Source organism: Trichoderma atroviride, chromosome 5 (assembly GCF_020647795.1).
Source record: "Trichoderma atroviride chromosome 5, complete sequence".
NCBI classification, from domain to species: Eukaryota; Fungi; Ascomycota; class Sordariomycetes; order Hypocreales; family Hypocreaceae; genus Trichoderma; species Trichoderma atroviride.
Window position 1 is genome coordinate 3552254 of NC_089404.1, and position 15593 is coordinate 3567846.

The following is a 15593-nucleotide window of genomic DNA, read 5'->3' on the forward strand; positions in this document are numbered from 1 at the left end:
GAAGATAGAATCTCTACTAATGGCCCTTTTTCTTCCTTCTACCCTTATTTCTCTTTGAGTAATCATTGCATTTTGACGAATAATTAGCATCTGAAATAGTATTTGACTTATAAGATCTATGGTAATATAGCACGCATGAATAGCATTTAGATCATCATGAGTAGAATAATAGACTAGGGCAAAAAATTGTACATAGTAGGCCCCTAACATTTTTATAATGTTAAATCTCTTCGCGTAACAACTTGACTTACTCTTTCTATCTTGGTTAATTTGCCCTCAGTCTACATCAATAAGCTGCTCCGGCAGGATCCGAAAATTCTCATCTATATAATACCACTTATCATACTTTGCAGGCCTCATCGCGGCGGGTTCAATCTTGGATTTCTTCGGTAGGTCAAACTCGTCGGTTGCATCTTTGCTCGAGATATAGCTGCTGCAAATGCTTGGCTGCGAAGTCTGCGAAATGCTTATCTTCCCGGGGTCTTCTTTGCCGCTGATGAGGTCTTTCCAGAAACCGTGGCTCTCGCCAACAATGTCGCGTGCCGTGTTAGAATCTTGGTATTTGTTTCCGAATATGGTGTTGAGGGTGCCACTGCGAAAAAGTTTGTAGTACTATATTTTTTCGAATCAACGTGCTTGCCCCGTTTGGTAGAGTGAAGGTTTGTCTTCGGAACGGCTACTTACGACGAACCAGTCATAAAAGGTTTGCTTGAGGCCAGGTCGATATTTTTCGAGATCGTCGATGGCTAAATGCAATCAGTTCTTGGTACTAGCCAGTTTTTAAAGGAGCGCCTTACTATCAACCACTTGTGACAGAGGATCATTAACGTTGATGCCAATTATTTTCCAGTCCGTAGTTTCGTCCTGCGAGAGCGATAAGCCCATGCCTCGAATTGCAGATGAGATCAGAATTCATACATCAATCATGGCTATCCCACCCAGGATCTTGACCGTTCTGATTTGGCCGACATATCCGGGACTTAAAAGATTTTTATTAGCTGATCGGTCCTTCGCTCAAGTGTCTTCTGTACTGACTCAATTGCGCTTATATCCACCACATCCATCGGATCATTATCGCCAGGGAACCCAGTAAAATTGTGCTTGATGTTAGAGTTCTCCCAGGTCTGAGGAAGTGAGCCGTAAAGGAAAGGGTAGGATCTATGTGGCCAAATACTGGCTACATATCGAGGAACATCATCTTTGTCATCGTGATAGATGGGGTCTATGAGATGCCACATGTGAGCACATCGTATGTTGACTAGCAACATACACAGATAACAACTTGGTAGGCATTACTCACTCAAAGGCTTGTTGCGCTTTGTCTCAATCTTGGCATCTGTCCATCGCGGGATCTCCACGTAGAAATTGACGATGTTGTTATTCTTCTCGTCAGGATAGAGAGGAACGTCGTGCCAGAAGGAAATCGGGTTGCCGTCCTGCTCAAGCCAAACGCGCCAGTCCTGCTTGCCATTAGTCGATTTATTTCCTGCCTTTGATCGTCGTGAATTGGCAATTTCGACAACTGACCACTGTATTTCGGGCTCCGACTTCTCTGAGTGAAAGCGACTTTGGGTCAAACGCTTTCTTTGTCGCTTTACTATCGTCGCATTTGGCAGCCGTGAATGCAGAGAAGACAGGCAAAATCGAGAGATAGTATATTGAGCGCATGATTAACGTCAAAATACGGTGAAAAAAAGACTCGAGCAGATTCGTAGACTTTTCGCTTCACACGCTCCGCACAAGGTTACTGGGCTTGTCATTGTTTATATATACGCACGCTGATGGCCAAGAAAATCTTGTGGACCCCTTGCACGACACAGATCATACCGTAACATTCCTATCCGTAAACGAGATGTTTACCTGCGAAGATGAAACCGCACATCGCTCTTCCTTGTAGCACAGATGCACGGCATCACCAGCTCAGGAAACTTAAGCGAATGGATCGTCAAGTCTTGGCTACCATCTCAAATCTTGGCTACCATTCCAAATCTTTTAGACAAAGGGATTTTGAATCGCTTATTAATAGAGAGCACGACCATTCATGTCGAATATCGATCCCACGTGGATGCGGTGAACAGATGTGAAGTGCGATAACAGCCAGACACTTCTTCCTAATTGAGAAGACTTACGCGCAAACCACCCGCGTTGTGTGAGCTTTATTTTAAGCATATGTGCTGGAATTGCCTTAATTAAGCGTCCAATAACATTGGAGAGTCAGATAATACTAGCTTCGGTAACCAAAAGGGCAATCTGCAGAGTTTTTACGCGGGGTAGAAATGCCAAGATGTGAAGACATGTTTAGGCGCCATTTGCATACAGTCACTTTCACGGCCGAGAGGGCACTGTTTAGAGGGCACAGTTGAGAGAATCAAGACCTCGTGGGCAAAAGAGTGGGAAAACAGAACGAAAAGAAAAGAAGAAAAGGGAAAGCCACATGTACTCGTCATCTTTCGAATCGGGAGCCACAAAAGAGTAGAGAGCCATGCGCGTCCAAAGCGATACACCAGTTAGTCGTACAATGGTAAAAGAGAGCAACACCCTTCGACAGAAGTATTTGTAAACGAACAATTGCATTTCAAAGGTTTGCTTCTACTGCTATCGGCAGCATAAGGTATACCTTCTAATAGGATACGTAGTTTCGCCTTCGATCTAGAAGATGCAAAGAGATGAGCGAGCAGACTAGAACATACGTCCGGATAAGCACTTAAGAGAAGCCGCCAATATGTTGACTCAAGAACAAGCCACATGGAACGGATGTTCGCCGGATCTAGCTATTTGTGATGATGCTAGTGTCGGCCTGTGCACGATAATATGACGGAGATGATCGGCCAGTCTCCAATTCTTATGGTTCCTCCGTATGTAGGAACCCTCCACGCTAACTATTCATCTCCGGAGGCTGATCACTCATTCACCATTAGTATTGTAAATGGGTAAGTTAATACAATCCTAAATGATTGTTATAAACATTGAGAAAAAAATCACAATGTAAGCAATCGCGATCCTACATCCAAAGACCCTCTCTCTAACACTTCCCGCAGACAGCATTCCCGACAACCGATTTCTGTTCAGCCAAGATGCACATGTAAATAAAACGCGGGGAAGCATGAGGGGCGAGTGGAGGACAAATGTTGGAGAAGGCGCGCGCGCCAAGCATGGAGTCTATGGGATGAGGACTCGGAGATCGTCAGCGTGGCGTGTATAAGTCTGGTTCAGCTTTGAGCTAATAGAAAATAACAATGAGGGGAAGGATAGCGCTCCTATTAGATCTCCGCAACCAAACAGAAGAGGACTTGAGCGGAATAAGACGGGATCCCAATGTCGGTTCTAGTGAAATCCCGTTTCCAAAATCTTTTTCCATAATAGGTAACTGGTCGCGATATCCTAGGTGATAGCAGCGAGATATCTCGGGCGGTTGTTGTGACAATAGAGACATGGGCCAATAACGAGAAGAGGGTCGGAAGAAGTCGTACATACGAAGAACAATAGGAAAGCAAAGAATCCGTACTTTATTCAGCCGCGCTGGTTCGTCAGTTTCTGGAGATAATCGACATGTCACGATGGTATTCCAGAAATTGTAAAAGTAGTAGCAGTATTTTCATAACATCATTCATCATTGTAGCTAGATAGTCCAGTTGCTATCATCTTTTTACCCATGCCAAGTAGTTTTGTAAGAACCAGCTTCAAATCCATCTACACCTTGTGCTCAATCTGCTGCACGTTGCCAAACTCTTCCTCGGCAGCCCTCTGCTTCTCATCAACAACCATGTCCTTCTCATCAGCATCCTTGTTACCATACAGACCAATCTTGTACCACGGAAGGTCAAACAGGCGGTCCATGCTCTCAAGAGAGCGACCACCGGTTTCGGGGACAGAGAACCACACCCAAGCGCCGCCTAATACAGTAACAGCCGCGAAACACCAGAAAGTGCCCTTGGGCGTGATTCCTCCTTCCGAGGTGTTAAGCAGCATGACCGGCAAGGCGCGCGAATTGCCATACTGGTTGGCAAAGTGAAGCGTCATAGCCCACGACGTAGCAAGGGCACGAACACGGAGGGGGTACAACTCAGCCGTGAGCAGGTACTGCATGGAATTCCAACCAAGCGCCCAACCGACACCTGAAAGGTATATCATGGCAACTGCGCCTCGGCTGGGTCCCTTCATAGATTCAGGCAGGACGAAGTCGCTGGAAGTTCCGAGCTGAGGCACGGCAGTAAGGAAAGCAGCAACATAGATCATGGAGATGCTCTGAAGCGTAATACCGCATAGCAATGCACGCTTGCGGCCGATGACATCGACGAGGAAGAGAGCGCAAATCATTGCCGCCACAAATTTGACGATGCCGAAGACGCCGGTAACAAGAAGCGACTCACTGTTTCCGGTAATGCCCAGGATCTTGAACAGATCCGGCGCATACAAGGTGATGGATCCAGCGCCAGACCACTGGCCCAGAAGCTGAACCATGGATGACAAATACACTCGGTACAGGTTGCTCCTGTTGAGAAGTAGCTCCTTGACTTTTCCAAACCAGCCGACACCCTGGCTAGCTTCCAGCTCGTGGTCAAGGCCAATCTGAATCAGGGCTATTTCGCGATTGACATACTCGCTGTCAGGAGACTGCTGGCGCAAGCGAGCAAAGCTGTAGACAGCCTGGTCGATTTTGCCCTCTTTGACGAGAAATCGTGGTGATTCGAACTGGAAAAAGGAAAGAATAAAAATGATTCCACTCATCATGATGTGTAAACTGGTGGGGACAAGCCATTGGTTCGGGCTGCCATTGGTGATGTGAAGCTGAGCTCCATAGTTGGCAAAATAAGCGAGCAATATACCAAGATAGACGGCACCGGTAAAGAAGCATGTGCAGAGGCCACGAATCGACGCAGGTGCGATTTCAGCAATGTAAATGGGACTGCAGAGTGATATCGTGTTAGTACAATGCGCAAGTAAAGAAGATAGCATCAGTAGCAGCACAAGTGGGGTGAATGTTACTCACCCTACGACCGGCGTCTGTCCCACACCCAGGCCGGCGATAAATCTGCCGGCATAGATGGCGCCCAAGTTGCCCTTCACTCCGCCAGCCATAAAAATAGCAATGCCAACAGCCCAGATGAGGCACAGCACGCGCGTGGCATTCAACCGGCCAATACGATCACAAATCAGGAAGGCACTATAGCAAAATGCAAGTGGTCATTCGTTAGCCGTTGATCGTGGCAGCGATAGTGGAGAGAGAGAGGGCTGGACCATGCATGAAAGAGGCGGTGACGTGACTTACAACAACGCTCCTGCGACGGACCCAATCTGGACCATGGCAGAGACATTGGCCTTGATGTTGGCCTGGTCAACCTTGTCATACGAGGCGTAATGAATGGATTCCTTGAAGTTGGCCGAGTTGAAGGCGCCAGAGATGAGTCCTTCATCGATACCTCGCGCAGCACCGAGCAGGCCAAAAGCCAGGACGGCAAACCAGAGGCGCCAGTTCAGAGCTCCCTCTGGCTCTCCCAAGTCTTTCAACTTGAAGATGTTGACGGGTTTCTTCGCCCCGACACCCATGACGGCGGTCTTGATGCAAGTAATTTAAAAAGAAGCTGACACCGCTGTAAAGACGAGGGAGGTAAGCATCTGGCAGCTGCAAAGGCCAAAGAGTATACCTGAGATGCGCACGAGTAGAGAGGGCTTGGCCCGGAATCTCACAGCGGAGAAGGAGCATCCTCTTATATATTCGCCCACATTCACATCCTTCGCAGAAAGCCTTAGCCCAAGAGAAGCCCCAGATGGTCACACGAAGAGCCTTTTCTCAGCCAAAGGTGTCCACACTTGCAAGATGTCGGAGTGTCTCGGACGGCTGTGTTGCCAGACCCGATTTAGCCTCCAATAGTTCAAGACCACTCAGCGCCTGCAGCCAAGCCTCGAGTTACATCCAACTCGTGGCCGAATGCTGGCCGATGCCTCGAACAGCGCACCGCCGTGTCAATCCCTGGCGTAGAGACCAGTTTTGCTGGTCCAGCCCCGCATATCGTCCTTCTCAAACCGTTCATTCTTGCGCATCGCTTGCTAGCCGCCAGCGTGTGCTCCACAGCAGCTCCACGGCCATCGTATGCTGTTCATGCCGGATTCCCAGCAGCCTGGCCTGTCTTACATAGGACGAAGTGCCCAATAGGTGCCTAGCTGTGTGGCTTGTTGGTTGTAGATCCGTCTTGACTAGCAAAACTAGTCAGCAGGTTGGCGGCCCGCCAAGAGTCTAAATCTAATTAATCCGGGGCTTTAAATAGTGAGGGGAAGCCACGAGTTGGAGAGCGCGGGGAATCGGACAACCTCCGTTGTGTGTTCGGTGAAGGCATGTTTCTTGACTTATAATCCATATCCGTGTTATCTTCTAGCCGATTACCGCTATCCTGGCTGACGTGGAAACGCTGGAAACGCAAGAAACGCAAGTATGTAGCACTCACGTATTATGCGACTGGGGTGAACCTGGCCCGGCGCAACCCCAGATCTTTGGTTACATCAGACCATGTCACATTGACTGGTTTCGGATTCGGACATATCATCATCAATGGCGTGGCGGATAGAGAAACCAAATGCCGCTCCTCCTCGTTGAAAAAGCCGGTTAATTATCGTATAAGTAATGTGAAAAGAGTGGCTCCTAGTTCCTACATCGCTGTTTTGCTCAAAGATGTGGTGTTCTCATTTGTCGCTAAGCTTATCGCCTAAAGCGTTTCACAAAACATTACTCATGACCAGGGGCAGCGAGCTGGTCATGGTCCGGAAAAGTGTCCAGTGGTAGGCTGTTTTTTTTTTCAGTCCTGTGATGGTGGCTATTTATTCATGTGGCTGGGTGCTTTTATCTAGACTGCTGCGAATATCCCTTCTATTAGCATTCGCCAGCAGTCTTGTGGCGGTTGGTGAGCACCAATACGTCGGCTTGGCCGACCGAATGACCACACAGCACATAGTAAGCCTGCCAGTTCTAGGCATTAAAGGTGTGTAGCAGCAGCTGTGCCAAAAATTGTCCGCTCAGATCCAGTACTGGCCCCAAAGCATATACTCCTCCTTGGTGCCTCGGAATTTGAACTTGACTTCTGTGACATCTTGAAAGCCCTCTTTTTCCTTCGGCTCTTTGAATCGTGATTGAAATCCGGTAAAGGCCAGTTTAGGAAGACTCTGTCGAGCTTCTGGGTTCAATACGGCGTTGTTCGCTCGGACAGCGTCATTATGCTCACACACTATGACAGGCGTTGAAAACCAGAGGCACCGGATTGGGACGCCGGCCTTTTTAGCTACGTCAATCCATAGAGCTCGTGTGTCGGGATCTGCATTGGTGTTGTCTATTTCCCTCATATTAGCCTGATATCAGCTACAAATGGCAGCATGGAAATATGATAGCACGCACCGACAGTTACAGATTTGCCGTCTTTAAGCAACTCTCTGGCAACTTGGATGCACTTGTCGCGAGACTTTAGTGTATCTTGGTTCACTCGCTCATACCCGAGGGGCTTGAGGACGTTGAAGTAAAAGGTGCTCTTTCCGGCTCCAGGAGGGCCACAAAACAAGACGACGTCTTGATCATTTTTCCGCTCATACACGTCTTCAGCGTCGATAATGCCGTCCTCCTCCGGTAATATATAGCTCCCTAGGTCAAACTCGCGGTTAAAATCTCTGGGCTTCTCTCCTCTGAAGAACTCTTCGGGTGTCAAGTAGTCAATGCCGATATTATGTGCCAAATTTCGATCAGAGCAGCTAAAGTCTTTTGCTACCGCTGCTGCGGCTCCATTGGCTCCTTTGCCAAGACTAGCGATTCGACCACCTGCATCGCCAACGAAAAAACTGTCCTTCAAATTTACTTCGTCCTCAGAAATTTCGAGGTCGTCGCAGACTTCTTTCCACATACCCCTCCTAGGTTTCCGATAAATGTCTTTCGCTGTGGCAGCATAGACCGTCATTGGGAGATCAAGGCTGGTCAATACAGCGCTGCACTTTTGTTTAAATTCAGCGACGCGTTTCTGAGCATTAGCTTTTGGACCTTTGTAGTTTGCGTCAAAGTGTAATGTTAATCCGGCCTGATTTGAAAGGATCACCACATGGTAGTCCTCCTTCTCATACAGCTCTCGCAGTCGATCCGGGACTGTGTTATCCCACCACTTCCAATCTGCCGCGTTAGACGCATGCTTCTTTCCCGATGAGGTAGTAATGAGAGTCGAGTCGAGATCGAATGCAGCTATCTTTCTTCGCTTGGACGGGGATTCTTTGTCGTTATTTTCCGGCTGGTATCTGCCAACTAGCAGTGTTGCGGGAACATCCTCTGCAGGGCTCCGTTCTGACCACACCGTTCGATCTTTCGGTTTCTGAGAAGCTGGTGTAAAAAATCCTGCAACGGCTGACTCTAGAAATGGATATTAGTCACTGAGAAGAGGCCAGCTATACAAGGCTACCCAGCCATACTTGTAGTAGTGCTCTTGACGGTTTTTTTGAGGGGAGGTGGGGAGATTGGTGCGCCGGGATCCTTTCGCTTCTTGGGTGGATTCTGCGTGACCATTTTTCGTCTCAAGAGCGAGCTACAGAGGTTCCTGTACGGGGTGGTATCGCGTAAAAGAGGCGCTCTGCACAATAAAAGCATTCGTGGCAGTTTTCGCGAGATTGGTTGATTTGCCCTGAGGCAGAGAAGCCCAGACGCGGCGCAATGCGACTGTGGCGCGTGGTCACGTGCAGCTTCAAAACCTCTTCAGCTAAGCCATCGCCAGCACCCAAACTGAATCATGAAGCATTGAAGCTTAGAGTGCTGCAGCATCTCACGATTAGCCCCGACAAATCAAAGCGCCATACTTTGTACGCCTTATAAATTCACCGAATTTTCTCATTCTGTATCTCATTCAATTCAGATTTCTGCAGTATCGGAGACGACTTGATTATCAATCCTTGGCTCATCATGTACGAGCTATTCCTCACCGCACTGGTCGAGGACAGCGACATCAACACGGCCCTCGCTGTTTTGAGCGGCTTCTGTTCCATGCAGCCATGGGAGTCTATCAGCCGCGTTCTTTATTTCCAGGGCCCTCCTCGACCATCCGGCATCACCAACCAGCGCTCCTTTGAGAAACCCATGCGCAAAGACTCGGCCCTGCTCTGGAAGGAGTTGCATCAGAATCTCTCTCGCCAGTCATTTGTCCTTCAAGCTCGCTATGAAATCCTCAAAGACCGAGACCTAGGCCCCCAAGCCGAATCAGTCGATCTGAACCTCGTCCCTGGGATTCTGAGATGGACGGATTTTCCAGATCCTCCTCGTGGTCAGCCGATTCTCGCCCAGCGTAAGAAAGTCGAGCTCTGGGAACAGAGAAAGCTGCCGTCTATACTTCAGGAAAACAACTATCAGTCGGTGTTCACTCCTTTCAACTCATTTCTGCCATGTTCTAACAAAGCCTAGGCTCAAGACAGAAACAGTGGAGGAGACGTATCAGTTCTTTCGCGACGACGTCGAGTTCTGTCTAACTAGGCACTATTTTGTCGGCCCAATCGACGACTATGTTCCTCTTGCAAACATGCCAGCAGCTCCTACAGGACCAAAATCGAGTCTGCCGGCCTGGGAATCCCTGACACAGGTTGATATGCAGAGTCGGTGGATACTGCAGGTCAAGGCGCATGTCGTGCAGGACAACAAACCAGATGAAATCAAGAAAGCACAAGATCAGCTTCTGAAGTTTCGCGCAGATCTCGACGGAGTGTTTGACTTCAAGGTGATTGACCGCAAGGTACACGACACTCGAGTAGCGATGCAGCAGCAGGGCGTCCAAGCGCTTCCACAAAAAGTACTTTTGGGGAAGTCGTGATTTCAGAGCTTTATTCTCAGAGCTAATATATACTAATGCCGCTGGACATGGATAACCCCACGCCTCTAATGTTAATTCCAACACATGCATCTAGCCGCTGAGCGATAGCTCTTCCAGCTTAGCCTTTCCTACGTGGAATCACACAACACAAATGGGAACATAAGCAGTCCAAGCGACATAGCATGTCTTAAAAGCAGCTCCCTTATCTTCTTACGGAGTCTGCGATAAGAGAGGATTTTGCCGGTTCAAGTCACTACCTCAGAGCAGCGACTCCGATGCGAATCTTTGCGGGTTTAAATGAGACTGCAAGACTCAAAGAAATGGGAATCACGATATGGAAAAAGAATTCTAAGAAAACGGGTATCTTCAATCGCCAGACACCTCCAAAATGCTCGTATATTGCAAGTAAGGCTAGGTAACAAGAATCGTAACTGCAAATACTATTCCCAAAAACCGATGTCGATTTTTGCATCCCCCCAATTGGCCATATCACATTTAGAGGCCGAGAACCTGAGTGAGGTTGTTGACGCCAAGAGCAGCCTCGAGGCTGACAATGGTACCGCCGGTGGCAGCGTTGAGGTAAGCGTTGACAGCGTCCAAGTGAACGCCCTGGGAAACCATGGCGATGGCCTCACCGACGATCTGGACAACGTTGTTGAGGCCAAGAGCATCGGTAGCCTCAGCGCCAACACCGTCAACAAGGCTGACGAGCTTGGAGGCCAGGGTGGTGGCCTGGGGAAGAGCACCCTCGATCTAGAGGATAAACTGTTTAGCTTTGTGTACCATGGAATGAGTGACCAGTCGGCTTCTATTTACCTTCTGGACGATGGGGCCGAGCAGAGAGACCAGCTGGGTCTCAAGGAGAACAACGTCGACAACGACGCCCTGGGTGATACCGCCGAGCAGGTTGCCAACGTCACCAACGAGGGAGCGGGAGGCGAGAGGGGCAGCGAGGCCAGTGCCGACAATGGTGGCAAGGAAAACAGCGGCGAGGTTGAAACGCATTTTGGCGGTATTGGAAGTGAGAAAGGTACTAAATGAGTGACTGAAGTTTAAACTTCTGAAGTTGTTGGTTTGCTGTGCAAAAGAGTGACTGAGAGCGAGTTGCTTGTTGATGAGGAAAAGCAATCAGAAGTTGCGGGCGAAGCAGTGCTCTTTATATCTCTCAACCTCTCTATTCTACGATACACCGCTACAGTCTGTTCTCCTTTACCATCTTGTTCGATCGGCAGTCATAACATTAAGCTTGGGCATATCTGGACCCAAGAATTTCAGAATTACTAGGTACTGAGATCTTCCTTGACAAGGTCGCTTAGGTATCACGACTAATAGTGCCACGATGTGAGCCCACGGCCAGCCTCTTGACAGGAGCAACATGGTGTCAAAACAACAAGGATGGCACGATATTTCGTGGGTTAGTCTCACAATCTGCCGATCTAATCAACTCGCGAGTCGTCGACCAGAGAGAATGACATCGTGCCCAAGGCCTCCGGTGAAGATCGCAACTTCTGTTCCTGGCAGGATGTGTGGAGCGTGGTGGGTAGCTTTATCTAATTTCCCAGCTCGCCAGGATAAGGACGATCGCTGGGCCTGCAGAGAGAAGCAAGAACAATTTGGTGTATTACTATGCAATGTGCGCATGAGAAGAGTGGTAGAAATAAAAACTGCGAAATCGAATTTACAACCATAAAGCGCGAGAATTGAGAGCACATGGTGTTGGACGAAACACTTCTTCAAGGGCAGATTGTGGTGAGAGCTTCATACCCCAGAACATGCCCCGCGATCGACAAGCCCGTAGTGCTGGGCGCTAAAGAATTAAAGCCAACAGCACGAGGCTAGTCTGGGCCAAAGAGGTAATGGAATTGATTCGATGAGCGAATTGGAAACGCCCTTTCAAATGCCGTACCGGGATGATATCGAGTCATGCTCGATTGACTGTAGAAGTTGATGAGAGGCCACCAATCTTCGGCGACTGCGATGGACCCACACGAGATGGCTCCCAGCTGTCTTGTGAAATGAAGCATCAATCTGAGTTGTCAAATTCTGCGTCATATGCCTACAGGTATACAGGCAGTCTATTTAGATCAGAAAGTATTCGAAGCGCATTCTTGTCTATGCAAGCATAGTGATGCGCACCATGCAGAAAAAGACTCCTCAGCTTCCCAGCCGGAGGGGAGCTCCTATTCCCATCACAGCTCTCCACCTGATCGACATGTGTGTATGGGGCCGGACACAACCCAACATAAATAGTGCTAAACAGCAGCCCCTACGAGTGAATGGCGACGTCAGAGAAGGCAGAGAAAAGGGGGTTGACACTTAACCGACCCAAATAACCGGTTCCTGAATATTTTGACTGGTTGCGGAATACTCTCCGTCTACTCGCTCTTTGAATCTGCAATTTACTAAATAGTCTCTTTTTTAGATCAATTTGACTACGGTTAGTATGCATTGCGATCTGCGGAGTAGCTTTCAGCTCACGGGCTTCTTATTGGGTCTTCTTGGTGGTGGGTGTTGACGATTTGGACATTCTTCACGCTTGAGGCTGGTGACCGGTTATGTCGGAGATGAAAACCACTCGTGACTAAGACACGAACAAATGACTGTTCAATCACGCAATCCGACTCTTTACACTGGAAAGACTGTTATCCAGCCACTCTTGCCAATCATCAACATCTACACTGAAAAGGCAGTGAGCTTAGGTCTATGGGAGTCTCAACTGCTGAACACATACCAGCGTCTCTCACATCAATGGCCTCAGCATCCACACGCGGTAGCATAAGATTAACAGCACATAGCTGGTCATTGAAGTAATCAATTCACAAGGGCTATTCAGAAGATGTATTACTCCTTCGTATTCCAGATCTCCAGAGTAAAAGGCTATAGTTTGAGTTATTCCGTGTTAGTGATAACAGTACGCCATTGCCGTTTCTGCTTCCCACCTCGGGTGGCGCCGAGAGGCGCAACGGCTCCAAAGCCAAGAAATCCAGGGCAGATCATCCCGCTCTCAGCATCTTGGCATTTATTAACAATTGCCGAGTTGCATGACAACTCAGGTTGGGCAATTGGGCATGCAAGGAAGGGACTTTAGTAAATTCTTTTTCTAAGTTGTCTTTGGTCATGCAATTGTATTAATAGCTACTTACAAGTAGCACTTGCTATTGTAGCAATAGCTTGAGACAAACGACAGCCGTATTATATTCTAGGGCGGAGGTTAAGTGCATAGGGTAGTCTACGATAAAAATGACACTCGCGAGAAATTTCCTCCGCGTCTTGAAGGTGGTAGTTGAGTCAATCATAATAGAGAGAATTGTAACTCTAGTATGAGTTTAAAGGTTTATCCTCAAACTTAATCTCGCTTGATAAATACGAAACAAATCCTTGGCAGCATTTGCGCCTTAGTCATGCCGTGTTAGCTTACAGGCTTCCTTATGACCAAAAAGCATCGATACAAGCAGAAAGCAGTTTTCGCGATTGGTTGCAGGTTAAGTCAAGAGAATAGAGAAAGAAGCTTAGAAGAAACATTAGCTAATCCAAGGATAACTGAAACATTTCCAGGCCATACCGCCTCTGCCTCCTGTTAGCTCCAGCTCGAGATAGGCAGCAGCGCTACTTTGGGACGCCAGACCTCCGCCAAGCCAATCAGAGCAAGGATGTCTTTATACATCGTGAAGTCTATAAAAACAAAGGAAAATACAATATTTCCTCATCGTTTCTCATCCCAAATTGTATATTCATCAATTACTCGAATCAGCTTGCGTCAATCCCATAGTCAACACATCATCCCACATGGCAAACCGCACTTGCAAACACACATCCCTCTACTTGGACGTCTCACCGCACGCGTCCAAAGCCGGCTTTAAACGTCCAAACAGGAGACAGCGCATCTCAGCTGCAACTCAAGATGGACGTGTTCTCAAAGAGCTAGAGCTCCTCACCAGCAAGGAGCTTCTAGAAGATGAAATGGCCTTTCCTGGACCGCTGGTTCTTCCCGGTGACGATCTAGCCGAAGACCCAGAGTATCCGCCACAAGACTTTAACGAATGGAAAGACGAAGAGGAAAGAAACCCGGTGACCAACGAGAGGAAAGCCATCTACGTTGTGCCTAGCCCGTTGTTTGACAAAACCGTGTCCAAGATGCAGGCATGGTCGGTCTGCAATTCAGCAAAGGAACAATACGCACAAGCAGTCAACGCTCCAGATATGCAAGACATTGTGGAATATCTATCCGCCTTCTTCTACGGCATGGACGTCAAGATCTTCGACCAGCCTTTTCATTGGCATAAATGGGAGAGCTACGACGGCGCCGTGTTGAAGCATTCAAATACAGAGACCCGAATTGGCCTCAAGTCTCCGAGCAAAGAACTCTTTGGCATTCGCTGCCGCGCTTCACCAGACGAAACATCTCCCATGCAAGTCAACCTGAACGACGTCCTGGACGCTCTGGCGGAGAACATCCCCTCTGATGCACATTCCATCATGATCCTGCTAGACCAAGACATGTACGAAGGCGACGGCGACATCTTCTGCGCCGGACGAGCATACGGAGGCAGCCGCATCGCAGCCGTCTCCACGTTCCGGGACCAGCCCGCCTGTGCGCCAAAGGACAACGGCCACGCATGGCCATCCTCACACTGCGCAGCTTACATCAACCAGCTCTGTCATCTCCAGACCTACACAACCAAGCCGCAGCCCGTCCAACGCAAACCCAACAGCGGGCCTCTACACGCGGCTATAAAAGCCACCACCTCCACGCGTCACGAAAGCAGCAGCAGCAGCATCCCGTCGGAAGCCCCTACCGCCCAGTGGCTCGGAAGAGTAGCCGTCACCATGGCGCACGAGCTGTGCCACTGTTTGGGGCTGGACCACTGCGTGTACTTTGCGTGCGCGATGCAGGGGTGCGGCAGTGTGGAGGAGGCACAGCGGCAGCCTCCGTATGTGTGTCCCGTTTGTCTGGAGAAGCTGGCCGCTGCGATCGGAGAGGGGGCTGTTGCTGGATGGAACGACGAGGTGTGGAGCATGGCGGTTAGAGAGAAGTATGTGAGGGATCGGTATGAGGCGCTGAGGCAGGTCTGTGAGAGATGGAGCAATCCGAGCATATCGAGGATGTTTGCTGGGTATAGGGCTTGGCTGGATGTGGTGATTGAGCGGAGTCTGTGATTTTGTTTGAGCAGACTTGACTATTTGGAAAAGATGAAAGATGATTGAGAGCACAGAGGCCATGTTGAAACTTGTAATACAAAGTAAAAGCTTGGGAGTAGTTGAAGTTGAAACTTGGGTAGCAACATCTCATGTTACTGATGTGCTGCCCCGATACGTTCTGTGAGACTGCAAAGAGTCCAACAGTTGTCCAAATACTACATCTTGTTACTGCAGTTGATGTACAAGCACAGCATAATTGCAGATGCATTGCACAATTAGCATCCGGCGACTTACAGTTGTCGAACAGCTTCATGCAAGCACTTAGGGACTTACACCGCCCACATTAGACAGATGGGCCACTGAGCGAATAGACATATATGTTACGAGCTCATAACTTTACTCGACCCAAAGAGAAAGATTACACCTTCGTCATTCCAATGTTACAAATGCTTTACAAGTCTTTATGACCCCCGGATGGTTGTTGCTTTCTCGCGTCGGAATGGACGTTGCTGAGATGTTGAGCTGCTTGAGTGACTTTACGACTCGCCCAAACATCAAAGGCCGTGTGGCTCAATGGCAGAGCGTCTGACTACGATTAAGTACATCAGGAGGTTGCAGGTTCGACCCCTGTCTCGGTCA

At 48.7% G+C, this 15593-nt stretch overlaps 6 protein-coding genes and 1 non-coding gene across 7 annotated transcripts; 3 read left to right on the forward strand and 4 right to left on the reverse strand.

Moving 5' to 3' along the window:
- Nucleotides 1–276: 276 nt before the first annotated feature.
- On the reverse strand, nt 277–1668 carry TrAtP1_010424 (uncharacterized protein; the record flags this gene model as incomplete). Its single annotated transcript, XM_014089726.2, has 7 exons — nt 277–612; nt 685–746; nt 798–864; nt 919–979; nt 1036–1222; nt 1301–1460; nt 1528–1668. 7 exons carry the CDS (start codon nt 1666–1668, stop codon nt 277–279), a joined length of 1014 nt encoding a protein of 337 aa, XP_013945201.2.
- A 2022-nt stretch (nt 1669–3690) lies between these two features.
- Nucleotides 3691–5547, reverse strand: TrAtP1_010425 (uncharacterized protein; the record flags this gene model as incomplete). Its single annotated transcript, XM_014089725.2, has 3 exons — nt 3691–4906; nt 4991–5164; nt 5270–5547. The coding sequence occupies 3 exons, from the start codon at nt 5545–5547 to the stop codon at nt 3691–3693; spliced, it is 1668 nt and encodes a 555-aa protein (XP_013945200.1).
- A 1461-nt stretch (nt 5548–7008) lies between these two features.
- Nucleotides 7009–8527, reverse strand: TrAtP1_010426 (uncharacterized protein; the record flags this gene model as incomplete). The annotated part of the gene is made up of 3 exons (XM_066114702.1): nt 7009–7319; nt 7385–8374; nt 8434–8527. The coding sequence occupies 3 exons, from the start codon at nt 8525–8527 to the stop codon at nt 7009–7011; spliced, it is 1395 nt and encodes a 464-aa protein (XP_065970799.1).
- Nucleotides 8528–8917: 390 nt separating this feature from the next.
- On the forward strand, nt 8918–9815 carry TrAtP1_010427 (uncharacterized protein; the record flags this gene model as incomplete). Its single annotated transcript, XM_014089724.1, has 2 exons — nt 8918–9360; nt 9413–9815. 2 exons carry the CDS (start codon nt 8918–8920, stop codon nt 9813–9815), a joined length of 846 nt encoding a protein of 281 aa, XP_013945199.1.
- A 495-nt stretch (nt 9816–10310) lies between these two features.
- On the reverse strand, nt 10311–10820 carry TrAtP1_010428 (uncharacterized protein; the record flags this gene model as incomplete). The annotated part of the gene is made up of 2 exons (XM_066114703.1): nt 10311–10568; nt 10632–10820. 2 exons carry the CDS (start codon nt 10818–10820, stop codon nt 10311–10313), a joined length of 447 nt encoding a protein of 148 aa, XP_065970800.1.
- Nucleotides 10821–13434: 2614 nt separating this feature from the next.
- Nucleotides 13435–15312, forward strand: TrAtP1_010429 (uncharacterized protein). The gene has a single exon (XM_066114704.1). It carries the CDS (start codon nt 13602–13604, stop codon nt 14970–14972), a length of 1371 nt encoding a protein of 456 aa, XP_065970801.1. The 5' UTR covers nt 13435–13601; the 3' UTR covers nt 14973–15312.
- A 201-nt stretch (nt 15313–15513) lies between these two features.
- On the forward strand, nt 15514–15593 carry TrAtP1_010430. Its single transcript has one exon. It is a non-coding gene; the product is annotated as a tRNA-Arg (tRNA).

Excerpts from the sequence above, each read along its gene's own strand:
- TrAtP1_010429 (XM_066114704.1), top strand. The coding sequence starts at position 13,602 with ATGGCAAACCGCACTTGCAAACACACATCCCTCTACTTGGACGTCTCA.